Raw genomic sequence first — 25,506 nt, forward strand, 5'->3', positions numbered from 1 at the left:
CTCCATGTCTGGGACTAGTTGAGTCCCTGCACCTCCTGGACCTTGGCATCTTCAGCATTACAGTGAGGATTAATCCTTCCTCTGTCACCTGGATCTGAAGTATCCAAAGCAAAAAGAAGCTAAGCGGCCAGCCAATCTGGCCTTGGGGCCTGGCGGGGCCAGAGGGCTGCATCGTTCCCGCCACCTAGCGGCGGGTCTGTGTCTCTCACCTGGAACAGCCACCGCAGCAGAGGTCGCGGGTAGTCAGAGGCGTGCAGGTAGAGGTTGCTCAGGAGACCCTGGTGCAGAAAGGAGAGCTGCTGGGCCTGTGAGGACCTGCGGGGTCGGGGCAGTCAGGTTAGGGTAGTACCAGCTGGCAGCACAGCAGCCTTCCTCAGCGGGGGCCCCTTGGCAAGCTGGGCTCAGTGGCAATGCTAGACTCACCTTTGCTTTACCGGGATGCCACGAAGCACATAGGAACATTAAGGACAACTGTACTTTTAGAGTCCTTGTCATGAGACATCATGGGAAGGAAAAAAAAAAAAAAAAAAAAAAAACTACTCATAACATGATCAGAGCAGCTTGTTGTCTCCAATGCTTCCCACAGACATTCTACACGGTGTTTTAAACCCACAACTAACTAGTATTTGCCCTTGTCCCTTGTTATTTGACAGAGTGGGAAACCAAGGTAAGGATCCTGGCCAGGTAAGGGAGAAGCCAGGGGTCAGCCATCCCCGCCTGAGGCTCCTTCTGGGGCTCCCGCTGCAAGGGGTAGACAGAATTACCCGTGGGCACCTGCGTCTTTGGGTCTAGTTACACAGTGTTTCCGCCTCATCTTGTATTTTTCTGACACCGAGGGGGATACCTGAGAGGGTGGGAAAATAACAGAAAGGGGCCCAGGACTGGGGAATTCTGGGAAGGAAATGCCCAGGAAGGGCCCCAGGAAGCCTTCTTCAGACTGTGTGGGCTGCCTTTGTCCTGGGAGTGCATGTGTGTGTTCAGGTCAGTAACATGTTTTTAACTAGAACCCGGGTGTGCTGTCCTGCATCCTGTCAGAACCAGGCTGCTGGCAGGAGAGCAGCTCTGGCAGGTCTCCTTGACCTGCAGGCCCGGGCCTTTGGAAAACAAAACAGGCTAGTTAGTTGTGTGGTGTATGGTGAGCAGCTGTAGTGCTTTGGAAGAAACTTTAGAAGGCCTGGTTGGACTTAGTCACCTTCTGAGTTCCTGGTCACTTGAAACTGGGTGTGAGGTAGGGTGTTCCACCCTCTATGCATTTTTGTGCTTTTTATTTAGAGAATAGCCCAAAGATGGCCAACTTGGATTCCAGGAAATGAAACCATAGAGTAACTATTCAGATAACATCGTGGGTCCAATCTTTTCGGCTAGCCCTCCCTGATCTACTACTTTTTTGAAAAGGACAGCACACTGCCATCTGCCAGGAACAGAATGCTCCAAAACCAAGATTTTCCCTTGCGCCAAGCTGCTGTCACACTCTGAGCCTGTCCAGGCCATTTACAAATTATATAGATTTGAAGTCATTTAAATTGGGAAGAGAAAGAGACATTGTTCCTGTGGTCAGGGCGCGTTAACTGCTCTGAGACACTTTCCTGTGTGTACAGGCCCTACCAGTTCTGCCCCAGGTGCCTGTCACAAGGATGCTTTCTTGATGCAGGCAAAGGGACAGCACTCGGCAAAGGAAGTCAGAGTGCTTTACACACTGGCAGGACCCGCTAAGAGGCATGTGTCGAGGCCACTGGAAAGCAGGGGATTCTGGGAGACACTGGTTCTGGCATTCTTCTGGGGTGGGGCACTCTGCCAGTTGCTCAGTGGGGGAGCCAAGTGTACAAGCCCCTGGTGGCCTCCAGCACACATTTTCAACTGCTGCTCCAAGGGGGGTGTCACAGCGTCCTCCTTCTGCTCCTCGGGCTTCTCAGTGGACTTCCTGCTGGAGAAATGAGAGCTGCCATCGAGTTCATCTCCGTCAAGGGTGATTTCAGCCATAAGGCTAGGAGTAAGGGAGCCGGAGAAGGCCTGAGCCCACAGTGCCTTGCAGACAACAGCTTTCTAGGCAATCTAGGTTTCCAGCTAAATGAGATGCCAGGAGTTTGATGAGACTGGGGAACGAGCCAAGTGTAGTTCACCGGATGTGGGGGGAGCTGCTGGTCACGGTGACATGGACAACCTAGTGCAGACACTGGCCTGACCCTCAAGAGGAAGAACAGAACCCATAGCATCCCCGGTCTGGGAGGCCTGGAACAAAAAGGCAGGCAGGTATGCCATGAAAACTCACAAACCTTGGGAGACACAGTCAGTTGTCAGATCCACAAAAGCCAGTGTCCGATCTCCACACCAAGGATGCAGACACCAGGCCAGAGAGACAGCTCAGCTGATAAAGGCGCTTGCTGCCAATCTTGACAGCCTGATTCTGATCCCTGGGACCCACACAATAGAAGGAGAACCGACTCCTGAAAGCTGCTCTTCGGTCTCCATGAACATGGTGTGGTATGCATGTGTATACGTGTACACACACACACACACACACACACACACACACACACACACACACACGTAATAAAACATTAAACAACATCAACAAAAACCCCAAATAAAAAAGAACACTGAGCTGGGTGGTGGTGGCACATGCCTTTAATCCCAGCACTCGGGAGGCAGAGCCAGGCGGATCTCTGTGAGTTTGAGGCTAGCCTGGTCTCCAAAGCGAGTTCCAGGAAAGGCGCAAAGCTACACAGAGAAACCCTGTTTCGAAACCCCCCCCCCAAAAAAAAAGAACACTGATGCTGGGTTCAAGTTAATGCCTTTGCCAACGCTGAGGTCAGGTGTTAGTTTGAGAATGTCGAGGACTCTGGAGAAGGGAGGGACAGCAGATGCCACACAGTCCAGGCTGAGCACGGAGCACCCAGCTGTCATCCCCGGGATGCCAGTGAAGAAAAGGTCCCATGGAAGGCCCTTAGCTACGACTGGAAATGAGAGGGACAGGGCACAGCCACACTGTGCACACTGCTAATCCTCAGCCATCACAGCTATGACAGAGGGCAGATATCTATTTCCTCACTGCCGGCTGCAACAGAAGAGAGGGAGGCAGGAAGTCGGCCAAAAAAGGAGAAAGCCAGCCAGCAGACAGCAAATGGGGGGCCAGCTTGGTTCACATGGTGGGCTTCTGAACAGAGCTGCAGCCTCCTTGGAATGTCTGATCCTGATACTGTCCAAGCGAAGAGTCTTCCAGCTTCTGCCTGCAAGTCCACTTTATGGGCATCAGTCCCAATGGGAAGAGTCTCTAAATGCCGCTCGAATCCCAGCCACAGCAGAAGGATAAACACCACGGGGAACTATTTATACAGTATCCCTTCCTGGGCCCTTGCCAAGTTTTCAGATGCAAAGTTTCAATAAAACGCCCAAACAGAGTAGAATGAGTAACGGTAGAAATGTCTGCCTGTGCCCTGCTTTCCTTCTTTGTTTAAAGAGAAGAGTGAGAATACCACCCTGTCAGAAGCCTAGGGATGCCAGCAAAGTGGCCCAGCTTTGCTGCTTCCCCTTCCTTCTGGGCACCTGCTGGCCCCATGGCTGGCTTTAACCTGGCGCCCTCATCCAGGAAAGGTGCACAGACTAAACAGCCTGAGCTGTGCGGTCCGGGTTAATGTGGACACTGCGTGCCACATCACCTGAAGACGTTCAGACCTACCCATCTCCTGCTTCCTCCCAATCCTGCAATATTCACAGAGCAAGAGCCCAGGCTACACGAGGCTTCCTGGCAGCTTGTATGCCTTCACACCCAGAAGGGACACACACACACACACACACACACACACACACACACACACACACACACACGGGCTGGGGAAGGCAACCTCTACCTTCGTGGGAGTAGTAGGCTACTGTCCTGTGCAGCATGTGGGCCTCCATCTAGCCCAATGCCCTTCCAGGCCCCTATTTGGGAAGATCAAATTTCCTCAATTGCTGTCAATGAAGGAGGAAACAAGGGTTGGCTTCTGGGATCCTGGGAACCAATGCCTGCCATTAAGCCATGTTAATTTTGGTCTCAGGGAACTGATCCGAGGTCATGTGTCAATCAGCCTGGTGACAGACAGGGGAGGGTGCTCTGGGGCAGCATGAGAACCGACATGAGGACCCCAGACTTGGAGGCCGAGCCTGTGTCCTTGCCCTGCCCCTCCAGGTGGATGGCACGCTTGAGCTTTGAGGACACACTTCCCTCTTTGCTCAGAGGAAACCGTTCTCCCTTCATGGAAGGTACCGAGGAGGTGACTCTATTCAAGAGGTGACTTTTAAAGTAACAGCACCCATGTCCCCTCCCCTAAGGACCACCTGCCAACTGCAAAATGTTTGAAAAATGCAGGAGGGCAAACTTGAAAAATTACTTGTCGGCTCACAAAGCATTAACTTTAAATTGTGTGCACACATGCGCTCCTACACATGCATGTGTGTGTATGATGTGTGAGTACAGATACACGTATAGCACAGTTCACGGGTGGAGATCAGAGGACGACTCTTGGGGATTGGTTCTCTTCTTCCACTGTGGGTTCAAGGGATCAAACTCAGGTCACCAGGCTTAGCAGCAAGTGCCTTTCCTGCTGAGCCTCTCAGTGGCCCAGGACTGACTTTGTATGGAAAAGCCTTGTAATTTTGTACTTTCTTCTAAGATCATGTTTCTGACCAATACCATAGGGGCATGACTGGATGCCTATTGTTCCCACTCTTATGTCTAGACTTGAAGACTTCCTTGACAAAAGATGGTCAAGGAAGTGGCCCTTACCCAGTGCTCAGCCCCTTTACATACATAGTGTCACATTGCTATGTCACACTAGGGCATTCCTCCAGAAAGCCAAATAAGAGCCAACACCACTGATCTGAGGCACTGCCAGCATCATGTCCATTGCTCATTAGCATATCTGAGGGAGGAGGGTCTGCATTCTTCCTCTAGGGAAGCTGGGCAGCCACCTGGCTCCCTTTGGCAGAGCAGCTCTGATCCCAGATCATTGCTCCATGGGCCATCTCATCTGTCAAACACTTCCTGCCTCCAGCCAGCCTACTAGAGGCAGAAACTTGCTGTTGGTACCACGCTCCCCCCTCACCATGCTAAGGCAGCCTTCCTTTCTCTGACACCCAGCCATGCCTGCCCACTCCCAGCCAGCTGCCTTCATTGCTCCTCTGTCTGTCTGTCTCCTTATTCCTTCCTTCCTTCCTTCCCTCCCTCCCTCCTTCTTTCCTTCCTTCCTTCTTTCCTTCCTTCCTCCCCTCCCTCCCTCCCTCCCTCCCTCCCTTCCTCCCTCCCTTCCCCCTTTCATCACTTCCTTATTTGGCCTCTTTTCACTATGGCCAAGCGAACCTTTATCAGGGGTCACACACACACCTCATAATTTCATGACACCCAGGCGTCTAGACATTGATGCACTATTTATAACAGAAAAGCTGAAAAGAATGTGTATTTCAAAAAAAAAAAAAAGAAAAGAAAAACTAGGAAAATGGGTATGTTAGGGCGTCGAAGCAACATATAATTACTTAGGACAGCATCACACAGTAAAATTGCAATTCTTGGACTTTGTTCTGATACCAATCATAATAATCTATTAAACATTTATAGGCTGGCACGATGCATGAGATAGAAAAGGTACTTGCTGCCATGGCTGCTGACCTGAGTTCCTAGGACCTGCGTGAAAAGCAAGAACTGACTCCTAAAAGTTGTCCTCTGACCTCCACACACACATATAAGATAATCAAACTCTCCACACTGATTGATATGAATAAGAAGTTACTATTTTTAGGGGCAACAGCATCTAAAAATAGAGTGCTATGTTGACAGGCAGGAAGAGAGAGAAAAGACTGGCTGACTGTTGAAGATGAGCAATGGGTATGTGGAGGCAGGTTACACTGCTCATTCAGCCTTCAGATTAGCCTGCAAGCTTCCAGGATAGAAACCTTTAGAGGGCCTGGAGAGATGGTTCAGTGGTTAAGAGCACTTGTTGCTCTTGTAGAGGACCTGGGTTTGACTCCCAGCACCCACATGGTGGCTCACCACCATCCATAACTCCAGTTCTGGGGATCCAGTGTTCTCTTCTGACTTCCCAAGGCACCAAGCAAGTACATACAATACTGCAGGCAAAACAGTCACGCATGCCTTTAATCCCAGCACCCGGGAGGCAGAGCCAGGTGGATATCTCTGTGAGTTCAAGGCCAGCCTGGGCTACAGAGCAAGATCCAGGACAGGCACCAAAACTACACAGGGAAACCCTGTCTCGAAAAACCAAAAACCAACCAAACAAACAAACCCAAAAACCTACCAACCAAACAAACAAAAAACAACAAAAACAAACCAGTCACTCTTATATATCTTCATATATCTGAATGTTTTGTCTGCAGTATGTAGGCCACGCTCACATGCGTTTATGTGTGTGTGTGTGTGTGTGTGTGTGTGTGTGTGTATAAATCTAAATTTTAAAAAACTTTAAAAGAAACACTCAAGTGTTCCTGTGATCTTTAAAGCTGAGATGAGCTGAGAACTCTGAGCTCAGCTCATGCTGTGGTTGAAGTGGGTGTGGTTGAAGTGGGTGGGTCACGGTGGCCCTGTCTCTATCCGTTTGGCCTCCACCGCAGTCACCAGCCCGTAGGAGTGATCAGGCAGACGGCAACTGCTCTGAATTCTCTTTATCTTTCTCTTATATTCTTGGACATGAGCTCACAACTGCCAAGTGTTGGGCATGATTGTGGTAAACCGTTTAAAAATCCCCTTACAGAACAATTCGTCAGTGATTATGTGATACTGAGCATGAATTTACTCCCCAGAAGAGGAGGGACAAGGCAGCTGTCCCTATTGTTATTAAGCGTGCTTCTGGCTGGGGACGGACTTTCCAGTACTGATGGCACACAGACTGAAGACAGTATCCCCAGCAAATACACTCGTCCCTCGCTGTCTGTGGGGATCTGATTCATTGATTTCCGTGGATGACCAAAACGGTGTCTGGTACTAACCACTACACAATGTGTGTCTATGTGTGGGTATGTGTACCCCTAAGTGCAGATGCCTGTGGAGTCCAGGATAGGGTGTCATATCCCCTGAGAATGGAGTTACAACTGGTTGTGAGCTGCCCTACATGGGTGTAGTGTACACACTCTTAACTGTGGAGATATATTGTGTACCCTAATAAAATTTGCCTGAAGATCAGAGAACGGAACAAGCCACAAGCAGTGTTGGCACACACCTTTAATCCTAGCACTTGGGAGGCAGAGATCTGTTTGAATCTCTGTGAGTTCAAAGCCACCCTGGAGACATGAGATTGACTCCATCTAGGAGAGAAAGCAGAGCCAGGCAGTAATGGCACACACCTTTAATCCCAGTACTGGGAAGCACACACGCCTTTAATGGCTGGGTGGAGAAAGGTATATAAGGCGTGAGGAGACAGGAACTAGAAGCCTTTTCGGCTGAGGTAGCTCATTCAACTAGAGGCCTTTTGGCTAGAAAGTCTTTTCAGGCTGAGGAGTTGGTGAGCTAAGAGGTGGTGGCTGTGCCTTGTTCCTTTGTCTCTCTGATCTTTCAGCATTCACCCCAACATCTGGCCTGGATTTTTTATTATATGACCTTTTAAAATTCGAGCAACACTTCACCACTGAGCATCACCAGCCCTTCAATCTTAGCAGCTGCAGTGTATGATATTTTTCTCTCCTGAAGCCAAGAGCGTGTCCCTTTTCCTGTAGAGGAAGTGTCACGGCTTCTCTTTGCTGTCTGAATGAGTCCTGCCTGGTACTGCGCCTGAGCTCTGCAGTCACCGAGGAGAGCAGAGGTTCCTTCAATAAAAGCCTCCCACACTTTGAGGGTCAATCTGATACTGGAGCTGGCTACTAGGTGATTAATGAGCGGAGAGCATGCCCAGTGAGGATCACCAGACAAAGACAGGGTTCATATTTCAGACTGATAGAGTGGGATGGCTCAAAATTTCAATATTCTACTCAGAATGGTACACAATGTAAAAACCTATAAATTATTTCTGGATTTTCCCATTTAATATGTCCAGGCCACTGCTGGCCACAGATAATTGAAATTGCATGACAGAACCATGGAAAAGGGGCCGGCCCTGCTGTAGGTGAGAGAGACCGCCATAAGCTCTGACAGCCCAGACCTCGGCCCTGTGCTACTTGAGACAAGATCCCCAGGTCATGAATGTTGAGTCTGGCTCAGGTTAGTCTATAAAACTGGGGTACTGGGGAGGAATAGGCAGTATGAACATGTAAATGCATGGCCTGGTGTTTACTATAATGTAGACCTTTAGGAAGTTTATTCATCCAGGGACTGGAGAGTGGTCTCAGTGGTTAAGAGTGTATTTTGCTCTTCCAGAGGACCCAAGGTTGGTTCCAAGCACCTACAACTGCCGGCCTCAGGGAATCTAATACCCTCTTCCGGCTTCCTCAGGCACCACACATACATAACATACATTCACACACACACACACACACACACACACACACACACACACACACACACACACAAACACAAAATAAAATAAAAAATATTTAAAATAAGAGTTTATAGCTGGGCAGTAGGAGTTACAGTACTTGGGAGGCAGAAACAAGCAGATCTCTGAGTTCCAGGCCAGCCTGTCTACAGAGGGAGTTCCAGGACAACCAGAGCTAAACAGAGAACCCTGTATATATATATATATCTAAATTAGCAAATTTTCTAAGCAGACATGCATTATTGTGGCAGATCATCTCAGCTGTCAACTTGACAAATCTGTGAGGAGGGACAGTCAACTGAAGAACTGCCTCCCTCAGATTGGCTGTGGGCATGTCTGTGGGGCTAATGGATGAAAGAGGGCCCAGGCCACTGTGGGCAGTATCACTCCTAGGCAGGTAAGCCTGGTCTATATAAGAAAGGTAGCTGGGGCTGGAGAGATGGCTCAGTGGTTAAGAGCACTGGCTGTTCTTCCAGAGGACCCAGGTTCAATTCCTAGCACCCACAGGGCAGCTCACAACTGTCTGTAACTCCAGTTCCAGGGGATCTGATACCTTTACACCAAGGCACCCAAAACAAAGTTTAAAAAAAAGAAAGGTAGCTGAACATGAATGAGCAAGCCAAGTAAGCAGCCTTCCTCCATGGCCTTGCTTTAGTTCTGCTTGAGATTCTGCCCTGACTCCCCTTCATGACAGCCAATCTAATTACAGTTACAGAAAACAGAAAACGAACATAATTACCTCTATTCATAAAAGGCCACATATTCATGTTGTTCAAAACATTGCTTTGGATTTCCTTATTTGAGGTAGCCCTTGTCCCTGAAACAGACGACACTGTTCCCTATACTTCCCTTACTATGTGTCTCTGGGTGTCTCTTGCTGTGATTAAAACACCATGACCATAAACAACTTGGGAAGGAAAGGGTTTATTCCATCTTATACTTCCAGATAACAGTCCACCACAGAGGGAAGTCAGAGCAGGAACTCACACAGGGCAGGAACCTGGAGGCAGGAGCTGATGCAGAGGCCATGGAAGGGTGCTGCTTACTGGCTTGCTCCTCATGGCTTGCTCAGCCTGCTTTTGTTTAGCCCTGAGGATCACCTGCCCAGGGCTGGCACCACTCACAGTGGGCTAGGTCCTCCCACATCAATCATTAATCAAGAAAATGCATCACAGACTTGCCCATGGGCCGCTCTGGTGGGAGTATTTTCTCAGCTCAAGTTCCAAAATGATTTTACCTTGTGTCAAGTTGACATAAAAATAGCCAGCACAGCATGCTTACCTGAGGAACAGCTCTTCCAGCTGACTGTGTGGCTTTAGACTGGAGGAGTCCAGGATGCAGGGCAAAGGGTGACGTCTAGGCAGGAATACAGTTTCACCTGGATGCACTGGCGAAATGATCTGGAGAGATACGGAGAACTTCTCCACCAGCATCCTGGCAAGGCAAGGGACAGGACAGGAGTCAGAGGTGTACCTGGCTCTGCAGCAACCTACAGAGTGCTAAGAGGGGAACGAGAAGAGGGGCTGTGTACAGCCAGGGCCAGGGTGGTGTCCAGGAAGGGGTGAGGAGGCACCAACTGATGGGGCACCATGAGTGTGGGTCTCCATGCTAGCTTGGCCAGCGACCCTTGTGCTCCAGGACTTAGGGGATCCAACCACCCAAGGAGCCTGCTGAAATGCAGATCCAACCAGCTACGCTGCCTGTCAGCCTGTTAGGAGATCTGTCCTGGGCACAACGACAGGGAAGGAAAAGGCAAAGAAGGGACTCTGCAATTCTGTCATCATCCATTGAAACAAGAGAGGGAAGGGAGGACAGTTAAGGTCAATCCTGAGAGCCAACTGAGACTCCACACAATGAGCTGATCCAGACAGTCAATGGTACGCTGATGGGAGAAGCACCAAGCAAGACAGACTAGGGAGAGGGTGTGTGTGTGTGTGTGTGTGTGTGTGTGTGTGTGTGTGTGTGTGTGTGTGTGTGTGTGTGTGTGTGAGAGAGAGAGAGAGAGAGAGAGAGAGAGAGAGAGAGAGAGAGAGAGAGAGAGATTTCTTAGCAGATTCCAAGATCCTAAATGGATGCCTGTAATTGCAGCTAGTATCGAATCATATAACATAATGCCTTTTTTCACAACCAAATTCTTGTCCCACACCACGGCTGTAACTTATGCAGTTTGAAGTGCGACAGGAAACTCGCACCAATTTCTCTTTCCTTTTCCACAGCTCTGCAGATGGAAGCTCTGTAGATCTTCTGTAGATCTTGGCAAACCACAGCAGACAATTCCCCCTTTCTTTCAATTGAGAATGTTCACCTTTTTTTCTTAAATGAAGAGCTTTACAGCCTTTTGCTGCATATCTGAACTCTCTGTATCACTACTCTGGGCTCTGGGGCTGCCATTAAATAAAACGGGGGTTACCTGAACACAAGCATTGATCCCGGAGCTGTTAATCCGCTTAGCCAAGTGAGTAATGGGTGAGTAGCATATTTGGTGTGGATCCAAGGGCAAAGGGATGATTACTGTCCTGGGCAAGATGGAGCAACACCACGAGATCTGATCCCACTACTCAGGACAGGGTGCAGTTTAAAGCCTATGCACTGTTTGTTTTTGGAATTTTCCATCTAATATTTTCAGATAGCAGTTGACTATGGTTACTAGAAGAATGACAAAAGAAACCAGGTAAGGGGCACCTTCTCTACATACATGCAGTACATAACAGGTAAGGGGAACCTTCTCTACATACATGCAGTACATAACAGGTAAGGGGCACCTTCTCTACATACATGCAGTACATAACAGGTAAGGGGCACCTTCTCTACATACATGCAGTACATAACAGGTAAGGGGTACCTTCTCTACATACATGCAGTACATAACAGGTAAGGGGTACCTTCTCTACATACATGCAGTACATAACAGATAAGGGCACCTTCTCTACATACATGCAGTACATAACAGGTAAGGGGCACCTTCTCTACATACATGCAGTACATAACAGGTAAGGGGGACCTTCTCTACATACATGCAGTACTTAACAGGTAAGGGGTACCTTCTCTACATACATGCAGTACATAACAGGTAAGGGGAACCTTCTCTACATACATGCAGTACATAACAGGTAAGGGGAACCTTCTCTACATACATGCAGTACATAACAGGTAAGGGGCACCTTCTCTACATACATGCAGTACATAACAGGTAAGGGGCACCTTCTCTACATACATGCAGTACATAACAGGCCTAGACACAAGAGCTTCCCACACAACTGACATTCCCAGCTATGACCCTTTTGGACAGACTTAGGTGGGGAGGAGAGGAAGAGCAGACATTTCCTGTTTGCATTATAAAGCCACACTCCTCTTGGTGTTCTAGTAATATAGCATATGCTTTGAGCAATAAAGACAATAAAGAAGCTACAGATATCATATTCTCTGACTGGAAGATGCCCCATGGGTTCCCAACCAAATGTGCTGTCTGAGACATCAAAACCCAAAGAGAAAGTCAGGGGTCTACTGGAATCTGGGTCATGAGTGGCTGGCCTTGGCGATGGGGCCACATGTGCTGTCACCTGATAGCCAGCCATGTGAACCCGACTCACTTTCTGGCCAGTTGACCCAAGGTGCAACTCTGGTGGCATCACAAGGCTGTCCTGAGGACAAAATGGTGCAATAAATGAGATAATGGTAGAAACCTAGAAGATTCAGGCTCTGTGGGCTTTCATAAAGAGTCTGATAACTACCATACAAATAGTAAAATAACTTGGTTTGGTCATGTCTTTGCCATAGAGCGTTCTATCTATCATAGCTTCTTTTGTTACTTCTGTAGCTGGGGAAAATGTGCGCAAGTTATTAAAAAATCAGTAATAAGTAGGCTCATCTGTAAAGGGGGTCCCAGTCCTTTCCCCCAAGCCGTCACTCAAAGGGACTTTTGTAATGTGAACTGTAATGTATGTGTATCATTAGAGATTCCGAGACACTGTCACACGTCTAATTAGGGATTTCCTGTGCAGCCTCGAGCAGAGAATAAAGGGCCATGTTGTGGTTTAAATATCTGTCTCTCCCTTCCCCCGCCCTCCCCCGTCTCAGCACACACATAAGGTCTTTTAACTTTAAGAAAGAGATAATTTAAGATGTCATCCTGCCAAGATTCAAGCCAATTCTTAGTATATGAGCAGACACTTCGCTTGAGATGATCAGTGTCCTTTCTACCACAGACAGTTGTGGCAATCACATGACGTCTTGTCTGGCAGATGGTGCCTAGCCCCCACCCTTGGCCTTATCCCTCCCAACCCATACTGCCTCGCTGGCCCTCACCACTTCCTCTGGCCCCATTCAGAGATGGAACAGGTTGGCAGTTTTCTACACCAGTGAGTCAGTTTTTAATTTTAATGCATAAGGTTGAACCATCCCACCACAATGATCCTACATCAAAACCACCACCTCAAAGTGGCTGGTGTCAAAGAGGCTTTCTCAAAGCACCACTGAAGAATGTCATGCGCCCAGAAAATGAGCCATGATTTCAAAGCCACAAACACCTTCTGCTGTAAGCAGCTACACACAGCTCCTTTCTGTGTGGAATTTCCTGACCTTCAAGCCATGAAGACATGACTTCTACAATCCTATGTACGCTCAGGAGAAAGGTCAAAGGAGCAAAATTATTCTTACTACCAAGATTTGAAAATATATTTATATATATATAAATAAAATTTTGGACCAGCAAGATGGCTCAGTGGCTAAAGGCACTTGTCATCAGACCTGACAACTTGAGTTCAATCCCTGACACCCACATGGTAGAAGGAGAGAACCAACTCCTATAAATGTCCTCAGATCTCTACACCAGCTGTGGAACATGCACAGCCCACCCCAAACAAACAAACGTGATACAAAGTTTAAAAAGCTTTGCTTGTATGATGTATCCAAACAAACAAACAGTGATACAAGTTTAAAAAGCCCACGCCTTTAATCCCAGCACTCAGGAGGCAGAGCCAGGCAGATCTCTGTGAGTTTGAGGCCAGCCTGGGCTACCAAGTGAGTTCCAGGAAAGGCGCAAAGCTACACAGAGAAACCCTGTCTCGAAAAACCAAAAAAAAAAAAAAAAAAAAAAAAAAGCTTTGTTTGTATGTATGTATGACATATGTGTTTGTGTACCTTGGGTATTGGTTCTTACTGGCTACCTTGCTTGAGACAAAGTCTCTCTCTCTTGAGGCAGTCTCACTATGTAGCTTGGTTGGCCTGGAACTTGCTACATCAGCCAGGCTGGCCTGCAATTTACAGAGATCCGCTTGCCTCTGCTTCCCCAAAGCTGTGCACTACCACACCTATCTCCCCCACCCCTTTTCCTTCCTTTTTGTGTCCTCAGCACTGTGCACTCCAGGACAGCTGGCCAGCCAGCTTCCAGGGAGTCTCCTGACTCTGCCTCCCATCTTGCTTTAAGATTCCTAGAACCACAGAAGCAATGCTATCTATGCCCAGCTTCCCATGGCTTCTGGGGATGTGAACTCAGGTCCTCAGGCTATCTAGCAAGTGCTTTGCCCATTGATCAGCTCTATACAGAGATTTTACAAAAGTTGCAAGAGGCTTCATTCCAAGGCTACGTGTCCAGTGAGCTGAGGTCCCTGGAGCCGAGCCCACAGACTGTCTGTCCCCAGGGACGCCACCACAGCATTCCGCAAGCACTGATTCAGCTCAGTCTCCTGCTCCACCACTTCGGGAGAGGCCTCCTAGGATATCACGTAGGACTCGTACCTGCCCTGCAGGGGTCTGATGGAAGCCTGACAACTTCCTAGCAACCCTGAGTCCCCAGCAGCATGCAAAAGGAGCTTGCTGTGCCCATCTGGTGGGGTCCCAGTCTTTCACAGTGAAGAGGAAACAGAGGAGACCCCTGAACAAAGCCTGCGGCTTCACTCACTGGCTTTTAGTCATTTGTTGCTCCGCCTAATCTCAAGGGCAGGAGCCACAGTCTTCTTTAGGTTGCTTTAGGACCTTGGAGGTTGACTTTGACCTCTGATCAGCTGGAATCGCCGCCACCTGTCCACTCAGGTCTGCATACCTGCCCCATGGATGACCTCTTGACACTGGAAGATGAAAAGCTTTACCCTTCAAACTCATTGGAGCAGCCATTTTCTGAATATGTATCATATGTATAACTGCATGTGTAGACCATCAAGTCCTTCACTTCTCTCTGCCTCCAGCCATCTCTCCCCATGCCTGAATCTTTATCCCATTAACACCCCTAAACTTTGTCCTTAAGCGTGGCAGATTTACCTTTTTTTTTTCTTTTTTGAGTCAGGGTCTCATGTAATCCAGCTGACTCTTTTGCAGCATAGGATGACCCTGAACTCCTGACCCTCCTTGTCTCTACCTCCCAAGTACTGGGCTTACAAGTAAATCCTACCTTGCCCTGCTTGAGGAGGTAGTTGGTTAAAGGTCTGGGTCTCCCTCAATTTAGCTGCCTGGTGAATAAACTCTATTTTGCAAAGTTTTTTTGCTTCAGTGATTGGCACACTCCAGCGGGGTCGGGGGTGGGAAGGAAGACTATCCATGTACATCTTAACAAAGACTGATAGCAGTCAGGAGGGAGGGCCCCCTAAATCAGAGTCTGCAGGCTGGGCCCTGCCTGGGGCCCACTTCCACACCTAGGTATTCCTGCAGCATAGGCAGGCTCCCCTGCTGAACTCCTGTCTACAGGGAAATTTTCTATAGGAAATTTTTGTGAAATTACAACCCCAGAGGCCAGTCCCTATGCCAGAAATGGACTGGCTACAAGCCCAAAGCATTTTGCTGATGTCCTAACCCAGTCTAGGTACAATTTGTGAAAAAGGCAAAGGGCTGACCCTAAAATCATCCCTGGGCAACTAAAAATGGCGTAACTCCTTTGGGAATCCTGAAGGCAGGGTCCCAAGGATGTCAGTATGTTATCCCTCAACAAACCCTGCATATGGTCAAAGCTACACCCACTATGCCTGGGTTGAGGCTAACCTGTGTACTCAGAAGCACGAAAAGCCACGTCTGGACAGCAAACAAGTAAGGCTACTTATCTGAGCCTGCCTTCCTCCTATAACCTCCTCCAGGCTCGCCTGCCACAACAAAAGACCCCCTTTCCGTCTTCCAAGATCAGCTGCTTTCTGTGGTGTCCTGGTGAAAGCACAACAAACACAATCATCCACCAACAACAACCAACTGCTCAACCAAACTCACCCACCACCACCAACTGCTCAACCAAACTCACCCACCACCACCAACCAACTGCTCAACCAAACTCACCCACCACCACCAACTGCTCAATCAACCTCCCCCACCCCCTGCAATCCTGACCCCACTTTCCTCTTAGGCTACTGCCAGCCATTCTGGTTGGCCTCTCCACCTGCTCTCCAGGCACGCTTGTTCCCAGCAGCCCAGCAGAGCTGCTCTTGACAAGGTCACAGTTCCTGCTGTGGTACTACATGCTGTAAGCATCTTCTGACCTTCCTGCTCTGTCCAGGAACTGCCCAGTGGTCCACAGGTGCTGGCTCCAGCATGCTCAGTGTCCCTGTCTGCTTCGTCCTTATGGCCTCAGCCCTTGGGCAACCCGCTCTTCTTCCTACACCATCTCATCTTGTTTCAGGGCTTTTGTTTGTTTTGAGCAGGCTCTTGTTTTGTAGCCCTGGCAGTATTATGTAGTCTAGTCTGGTCTGGAACTTTTGGTGACTTTCCGGCCTCTGCCTTCCGATAAGTACTGGGATAATAGGCATGTGATGTTACATCTGGCTTTTTTTTAGGCTTTTAAATATCGTCTACACATGGTGACTCCCAACCTTACCTCTTCCAGCCACCTACCTGAGCTCGACCCTAGGGCTCCCCAGGTAAACGCTCCTTCTAAGCCAGCCTCTGCTCACTGGATCTTTCTCCATGTGGTTAAACATACCTCCATGCTGGGTGTGATGGTGCATGCCTTGTCTTAGTTTAGGGTTTCAACTGCCGTGAAGAGACACCGTGACCATGCAGCTCTTATACAGGAAATCATTTAATTGGGCTGGCTTCCAGTTTCAGAGGTTCAGGCCATTACCGTCATAGCAAGGAGTGTGGTGGCACAAAGGCAGGCAGCAGTTACGGTGCTAGAGGGGTAGCCGAAAGCTTTACATCCTGATCCTCAGGCAACAGGCAGAGAGAGTGACTGGCCTGCCATGGGCTTTTGAAACCTCAAAGCCTCTCCCAGGGACACACCTCCTCCAAGAACTACATACACCTCCTGATCCTGCTCCAACATCCCACCAACTAAGGACTAAAACGTTCAAATATATGAGCCTGGGGGGGGGGTCAGCCTCAATCACACCACCACGTCTGTAATCCCAGAAATTGGGAGGTAGAGGGAGGTGGGTGAAATCTGAGGTCAGCTGGAGACCTATTTCAAAAAATAAAAACAAGGATTGGCCTAATCTTCCAGCTGCTCAAGCCAAAGCCTCTGGTGTCCCCTGCTTTGATTTTTCTTCCTCCCATACCCTCTAGTCAACTAATTAGCAAAGTGTGTCACTTTTCCCTGAAACAGCCAGAACTTGCCTGCCTTGCCCAGCTGCCAGTAGCTCTGGCCAGCATCACCTTTCCCAGATTAACTGCCAGGACCACATGTGACACTGTGGTACAAATGTCATGTGTGTCTTCCACGGTTTCTGGATTGTGACTCCCTCCTTCAGGTGAACTGAGGGAAACTAAAACTCCCCTTCTCAAAGGGGTCCCCCAAAGTCAGAGAGACTCCCCGAGTCTGTAGAATCTTCCTCCGACCCACCTTACTTGACAGTTAGAAGACACTCCACACTGTAGTGGAGTCCTTCCTCAGGCCCTGGAGGAGGGGACGCTGCAGGGAGGGGCTAAGTCCCTGAGCAGGTGGGCAAGTGGGGTGTTTCCCATGCAGCCCATCAGCAGCCATGCCTGTGCAAGGAGAGCTCCCGAAAACCCCAAAGGACGGGTTTTAGAGTGTTTCCTGGGCAGTGGCATGCCCAGAGAGAAGAGGGCAGCTCTGTGCTCTTCTCTAAAGTCACCTGTGTGTTTCTGTTCCTAGCATCTTTTATGACAAGCAATCTAAGTGCTTCTGAGTCCTGTGAGCCACCCAGCAAATTCACTGAACCAAAGGAACAGGCTCTCTGTCTGAATGCCAGTCTCTACTGAGTCAGAAGAAAAGACAAGCGAAACAATCTGAGCTTGTGACCGGCGTCTGGAACAGGGTCAGGACAGTCAAAGGGGTGGATCTGATGGTCTCCAGGTAGAGATACAGCATATAAAGCACAGAGGACACTGCCTGGTGTCTGCTACTAAAACACTTGAGCCCTGGGAGAGAGAAATCCCCATCTTCTGTACTCAGAAGTCTTATGTGTTGTAGGGTGAGTACAAGAAAAGAAGCCATTTTAGTTTTTTATCAACACATGCTTTCTGCCCATGGCTCCCTTCTGTCCCTGTTCCACCAGTCTGTCCTCAGTACAGGATGCCATTCAGATCGTGTGTCAAATCAGTGGTGGCCAGCTCACTTGGAACAAAAAACTCCAAGACCCAGCACCCACCTTTAGTTCCCCAACCTGTGTCCTTGCACGCACCTCACTGATGCCCAACACACCAAGTGTGGTTTGCACCAAAGCCCCAAGTCTGGCTCTCACTGCCTTCAGTTGCTGAACAGCCACCTTCTGAAAGGCCTTTCCTCACCCCTCATCCAGCGACACCCTCCCGGCCTTCCCTGCATCTCCGTCCATATTGTCCTCTACCGTCAGCCTTTCATATAGCTTGTCTTGTTTATTGTGTCTCACTGGGCTGACAGCCAGCAACATGAGGGCACAGGGCTTGGTACAAGTTGACAATAAACACTGATGAGATGAATGAGTGAAATGAACAAGCAGGCAAAGCTATAAATGCCTGGTGTCGTACAGACTGAATGCCTGTGTTTCTCCAAATTGCCTAGTTAATCCTAATCCCCAATGTGGCAGTGCTCTCATCTTTAGCTGGAACATTCATGAAGGAGATTATTGCCATTGATGAGAGAACCCAGGCTGGGAGTATAGCTTGGTGAAGAATGTCTGCCTGGTACACACAAAGTCCTAGGTCCAACCTCGAAACACCAAAAAAAAAAAAAAAGAAAAAATCCAAACACACTCAAAACAACTCAGAGAACTGAGAGAGGTCTCTAGCCCTCTTTCTTCCATCTGAGGACACAAGAGCTCTCTCCAGAACCTGGCAGGCTGGCACCTTCACCTCTAACTCCCAGGCTCCGGAATCCACTGTGAAAAGCAGATTTCTAAGAGCTGGGTGTGGTAGTAAATGCCTTTAATCCCACCACTCAGGTGGTAGAGGCATGCAGATCTCTGAGTTCAAGCAGGCCTGGTCTACAGAGAGAGTTCCAGATTTTCCAGGGCTACACAAACTCATGAAAAGCAAAACAAAAAAGAAAAGCAGATTTCTGCTATTTATATGTGCCTAGTTCATGGAACTCTCACAGCTGTAACTAAAGGGCTGAGATACATGGTATATTATCCCTGTTCTATTGCTGTGAACAGACACCACGACCAAGGCAACTCTTATGAAAGAAAGCATTTAATTAGGGGCTTCAGAGGTTTAGTCCATTATCATCATGGCGGCGTGTAGGCAGGTGCTGGAGCAGTGGCTGAGAGCTACATCCTGATCCACAGGCAGAGAGAAAGAGCCTGGACCTGCCATGGGCTTTTGAAACCTCAAAGTCTACCCTAAGTAGCACAATTAGTCTAACAAGGCCATACCTCCAAATCCTTCTAATCCTATCAAATAGTTCCAATCCCTGGTGACTAAGCTTTCAGCTATATAAGCCTATGGAAGTCATCTTATTCAAACTACTACATTCCACTCCTTGGCCCCTACAGATTTTATAAACCATATCATAATGCAAAAATGCATTCACTCCAACTTTAAAAGTCCCCAAAGTCTATCACAGTCTCAAACCTGTTTAAAAAGTTCAAAGTTCAAAGTCTCTTCTAAGATTCATGATAATTTCTTAATTGTGACCTTCTATAATATCAAAATAAAAAAGCAGATCATATATTTCTAACATACAATGGTACAGAATATACATTACTATTCAGAAGGGTGGTACAGGGGTCGGGGGAGGGGAAGGAAGCTGTGATGTCTATTCTTGGTTGTCAACTTGACTATGTCTGGAGTGAACTACAAATCCAGAAATGGAGGGCACACCTGTGAGATATTTTCAACTTGGTTTGAAGTGGGTGGATCCACTTCTAATCCAAATATTTGAGGTAGGAAGATACACAACTGTGATCCGGATATTAAGGCTGGAAGACACAGACCTTTAATTCAGATCTTGAGGTGAGAAGACTCACCTTTAATATGGGATATACCTTTAGCTGGAAATCTATACAAGGACATGGAGGAAAGACACTTTTGCTTTTTGCCTGGTTGCCCTCACCTTGCTAGCACATCTATTCCTTCACTGACACTGGAGCCTACTTCTTCAGGATTCAAGTATTTACAGAAGATCAGCCTGAGACACCCAGCCTCATGGGACTCAGCAGCTACTAGATTCTTGGACTTTCTGTTCACAGCTATCCACTGCTGGATTAGCTGGACTATAGTCTGTAAGTCATTCCAGTAAATCCACTTTATATATAGAGAGAATCATCCCATAAATTCTGTGACTATAGAGAACCACAACCAATACAGATTTTGGTACCAGAAGTGGTTCTAGAGAAACAGAAGTATAAGGATGAATCTTAAACTTTTTAAGTATCTGAGATAGGCTTTTTCAATTCACCAGCACCTGTAGCTACTGAAGCCTCTCCAGTCCACTCCCTCTCCTGAGAGCTCAGAGAGTACTGAAAGCCAATAGTGTGAACTATATTACAAACATAAAGAGATAAATGCATTTGATTATCCGAGTCACCCATTGTGAGTGGCAATGGATTTGGTGACCCTGTATATGAAACTTTCGACAGTTTTGGGGAAAATGATGCCTCTGGCTGGATAAGTTGATAAAGGATAGGAATGAGCTCTGTGATAAAAATTAACCAACGTCAGAATACAGTGAAAGACAATAAAGAACTTAGTGATAAAATTGATGGGGGGGGGGAGGGAGGCTCTAGATATGCATAAACAGTTTAAAGGTTTCTAAGTGTGCTCTGGAAGAGAACCTTATCTTAAGTGTCTACAGAGCCCAAGTTACACAAAATCAAACCAAAAGCCCTCATTATATGGTTTGTTGAATTATATCAAAAATTCAAGGCTGGAGGGATGACTCAGAGGTTAAGAGCACTGACTGTTCTTCCACCGTTCCTGAGTTCAATTCCCAGCAACCACATGGTGGCTCACAACCATCTATGATGAGATCTGGTAGCCTCCTCTGGCCTGTAGACATGCAGGCAGAACATTGTATGCATAATAAATAAATAAATCTTTTTAAAAAAAAAAGAAGAAAAAAATTCAAGTACCAGCCTCAGAGGATGTCAGTGGTTAATGTAAGAGCATTAATTGGTAAAGAACTGATCCTGGGCTAGAGAGATGCCTCAAAGGTTAAGAACACTGGCTGTTCTTCCAGAGGTCCTGAGTTCAGTTTCCCAGCAACCACATGGTGGCTCACAACCATCTGCAATGAGATCTGGTGCCCTCTTCTGGCCTGCAGGCTGGACACTCACTGTATAAATAATAAATAAATCTTTTTTTAAAAAAAGGGTGACATCACACAGTAGGAATTCTATCAATTCATAAGCTATGTTGCTTAATAAAGGCATTTTTTTTTTTTTTTTTTTTTTAAAAAAAAAGGGCTGGAGAGATGGCTCAGAGGTTAAGAGCACTGGCTGCCCTTCCAAAGGTCCTGAGTTTAGTTCCCAGCAACCACATGGTAGCTCACAACTATCTGTAATGAGATCTAATGCCCTCTTCTGGCCTTCAGGGATACATGCAGGCAGAACACTGTATATATGATAAAATCAATAAATCTTAAAAAAATAAAAAATAAAAAAGAACTGGATCCTATAACTTGGGATGGGGATATGTGGGAGGACCCTAGTGAAGCTGAGAACTTCCAACCTTCATGTTCTCAAGAGTTTTATCTCACCCCGAGGAAGTAGTACCTCAACCCCGCCCCTTGAAATACTGCCTTTTTCCTCCTCCACAGGCCGCTAAACCAGGAATGGCTTTCTCTGAAGGAAATGCCAGGAAGACAATACTGATGATGCTTAAGGCCTGCCAAGAGTTGACTCTAGACCTATAACCAGACCTTAAGGCAAAGCAGGCTCCTGAAGAGGAAGCAGAAAGTGCAGTCAAAGAGGAGGTGCACTAAATTATTAAAGAGCTCAATGAGTTTGCTAATTCATTCAAGCATAAGTCTGGGGAATATTTGGGGGAATGGGTTTTAAGGGTGTGGGATAATAGTGGAAGGAACATAAAAACAAGATCAGGCTGAGTTCACTGATATAGGCCCTGTGAGTGGAGAGTCTAGGTTTTAAATGGTTTCAAAACTTAAATGCTTGGCTAAAGTGTTTGCCAAAAGATGGCCTACTGAAAAAGACTTGGAGATGCCTGCTCTCCCTCGGCTTAGTGTTGAGGAAGGGATTTTAAGGCTCAGGGAAACTGCAATGCCGGAGTGGGTGCACTGGGTAAAACCTAATCCTCCATGACAGGGACGCCCAGAAGACAGGCCCTTCACTGCCCCTAAAAGACACAAAATGGTGAGAGGGGACCCAGCACATTTGAAGAGTTCTGTTGTCGCCCTTCTCCTTGTGCCAGACCTTAGGGTTGGAGGTGCTGCTGCTCAACTGATGAATTAAATGCAGTGCTTTTAATTGAGACCTGAGGTAGCAGGGACCAGATGGCCAAAGGCAAGGTGATCATAGTTATTGTAATGGGCAGCATAGGCAAACCAATGTTCATATTGGCCTAACGTAATCATCAGCACAGGCAAGGTGAATTTCACTATGGAATGACTGGTAGTGGCTAATCAATCATGGTGTTTCCAGGCATGAACTAGGTAAGAAGCTTACTGAATTTTTGTTCCATCTGTATAAGCAGAAAAATCTCAAACAAATGAAGAAAGGCTCATTGGATGGTGGCAAAAGGGATCTTAGCCAATGAATCAACTTCCAGACTTAAGCTAGACCAGAACCCCTTGGAGGGCCAGGTTCCCCTGAAGAAGGACCTTGATAAGACACTAGAAGTTTCACTGTTAGCCTTTCTCCAGTCCTTCCCAGAGGGACCTATGGCCTTCTACAAGGGTAACTGTAAACTGGGGAAAGGAAATGATCATACTTTCTGGGGTCTGTTGGATACTGGTTCTGAATTGATGCTGATTCTGGAAAGATCCCAAGAAACACTGTGGCCCTCCAGTTAAAGTAGGGGCTTGTGGAGGCCAGGTGATTAATGGAGTCTTGGCTGAAGTCTGACTCACAGTAGGTCCAGTGGGTCCCCAAAACTCATCCTGTGGTTATTTTCTCAGTCCCAGAATACGTAATTGGGGTAGATATACTTAGAAGTTGGCAGAATTTTCACATTGGTTCCCTGACTTGTGGAGTGAGGGATATTATGGTTGGAAAAGGCTAAATGGAGGCCTTTAAGGTTGCCTTTGCCAAAGAAAATAGTGAATCAAAAACATTATCACATCCCTGGAGGAACTGCAAATATTAGTGGCACCATCAAGGACTTGAAAGATGAGGGGTGGTGGTTCCCACCACATCTTCCTTTAACTCTCCCATCTGGCCAGTGCAGAGGACAGACAGATCAAGGAGGATGACTGTTGGCTGTTGAAAAACTCAATCAGGGAGTAAGTCCAATTGTAGCTGCTGTACCAGATGTGGTGTCCTTACACATCTCCTGGTACATGGTATGCAACTATTGATCTAGAAAATGCCTTTTTCTGCCGGGTGGTGGTGGCGCACACTTTTAATCCCAGCACTCGGGAGGCAGAGGCAGGCGGATCTCTGTGAGTTCAAGGCCAGTTTGGGCTATGAAGTGAGTTCCAGGAAAGGCACAAAACTACACAGAGAAACCCTGTCTTGAAAAACCTAAAAAAAGAAAGAAAAGAAAATGCTTTTTCTTGAACTTGTCCATAAAGACCATCAGAAGCAATCTGCCTCAGTTGGCAAGGCCAGCAGTATACCTTTATAATTTTAACTCTCCTGCTCTGTGTCACAACTTAGTAAGAAGGGATCTTGATCATCTGTCTCTTCCACCAAATATCACATTGGTACACTATATTGATGACATCATGCTGATTGGACCAAGTGGGCAGGAGGTAGCAACCACTCTGAACTCTTTGGTAACACATATGCATATCAGAGGATGGGAAGTAAATGAAGGGCCTTCTTCCTCAGTGAAGTTCAAGGAGTCCAGTGTTGTGGAGCGTGCAGAGATGCTCCTTCCAAGGTGAAGGGAAGGATAAATGATTTTACTTGGCTCCTCCCACCACCAAGAAGGAAGCACATGCAGTGGGTCTGTCTGGTTCTGGAGACAGCACATTCCTCACTTGAGTGTGGTATTCCCAACCCATACTGCTGGCTTTGAGTGGGGCCTGGAGCAGGAGCAGACTCTTCACCAGGTCCAGGCTGCTGTGCAGGCTGCTCTAAGGCATGGACCACGGGATCCAGCAGAGCTGATGGTACTGGAGGTGTCAGTGGCAGATAGGGATGCTGCTTGGAGCCTTTGGCAGGCCCTATAGGTGAGTCACAGAAGAGACCTTTGGATTGTGGAGCAAGTTTCTACTCCAGTTACAAGGCCATCTGATGCCAAGCATGCACCTAGAGCTTCATGGGATGTGCCTTATGATTGGTTGACTGAGGAAGAGAAGACAAGGCCTGGTTTACTGATGGTTCTTCATGTTATGCAGGCACCATCCAGAAGTGGACAGCAGCTGCAGCTACTTTACAAGCCCTTTCTGGGACAACCCCGAAAGACTTAGGCAAAGGGATATTTTCACAGTGGCAGAACTTTGGGCAGTATATATGGTATTTTGTTTGGAAGGAGAAATGGCCAGATGTGCAAATGTTCACTGGTGCATGAGTTGTAGCCAATGGATTGGCTGGGTGGTCAGGGACATGGAAAGAGCACCTTTAGAAAATTGGTGAGAAAGACATCTGAGGAAGAAGTATTTGACTAGATTTCCAAATGGGCATGGGATGTGAAGATTCATGGGCTGTGTCCCATGTAAATGCTCATCAAAGGTGACTTTAGCTGGAGTTCAGTAATCAAGTAGATAGGATGGATGACCTGTTCTGTGGACAGTCAGCCTCTCTCCCCAGCCATCCCTGTCATTGCCTCACGTGCCCAGGAACAAAAGTGGCCATGGTGGCAGAGATGGAAGTTATGCATGGGCTAGACAACATGGACTTCCAGTCACCAAGGCTGACCTGGTTAGCTGCTGCTGAGTGCCAGGTCTGCCAATGGCAGAGACCAACACTGAGCCCCAGATATGGCACCATTCCCTGGAGTGACTAGCCAGCAACCCGGTGGCAGGTTGACTATGTTGGACCACTTCCTCTGTGGAAAGAACAACTCTTCGTCCTTACTGGAGTAGTACTTATTCTGGTTATGGGTTTGCCTTTCCTGCAAGTAAGGCTTCTGCCCAAACCACCATCCTTACAGAATGTGAACTTACAGAATGCTTTATCCACCAACATGGTATTCCACACAGTATTGTTTCTGACCAGGGAACTTACTTCACAGCCACACAAATATGACAGTGGGTCCATGATCATGGAATCCCTGGTCTTGCCATGTTCCCCACCATTTTGAAGCATCTGGCCTGAGAGAAAGATAGAATGTCCTTTTGAAGACACTGTTACAGCATCAATTAGGTTGCAGCAGCTGGAAGGCTGGAACAGGGTTGTCCAGAAGGCAGTATATGATTTGAATCAGCGTTCAACAGATGGTGTGGTTTCTCCCATAGGCAGGACCCGAGGGCTCAGGAATCAAGGGGTGGAAAGGAAATAGTTCTTTGCGTGCTTGCCCTCACCTTGCTAGCACATCCATTCCTTAACTGACCTGGAGCCTACTTCTTTGGGATTCCAGTGTATACAGAAGACCAGCTAAGACATCCAGCCTTGTGGTCCTGAGCAACTACTAGATT

General features: G+C 47.6%; 1 protein-coding gene across 1 annotated transcript in view; it reads right to left on the minus strand.

Moving 5' to 3' along the window:
• Fam178b (family with sequence similarity 178 member B) overlaps positions 1-25,506 on the minus strand; it is a 137,235-nt gene that overhangs the window by 80,894 nt on the left and 30,835 nt on the right. Inside the window, 2 exon segments of the mRNA XM_037199843.1 lie at positions 210-315; positions 9,738-9,890. Of these exon segments, the coding sequence (XP_037055738.1) occupies positions 210-315; positions 9,738-9,890 (259 nt within the window).

The sequence above is a fragment of the Peromyscus leucopus genome, chromosome 16_21 (genome assembly GCF_004664715.2).
Source record: "Peromyscus leucopus breed LL Stock chromosome 16_21, UCI_PerLeu_2.1, whole genome shotgun sequence".
NCBI classification, from domain to species: Eukaryota; Metazoa; Chordata; class Mammalia; order Rodentia; family Cricetidae; genus Peromyscus; species Peromyscus leucopus.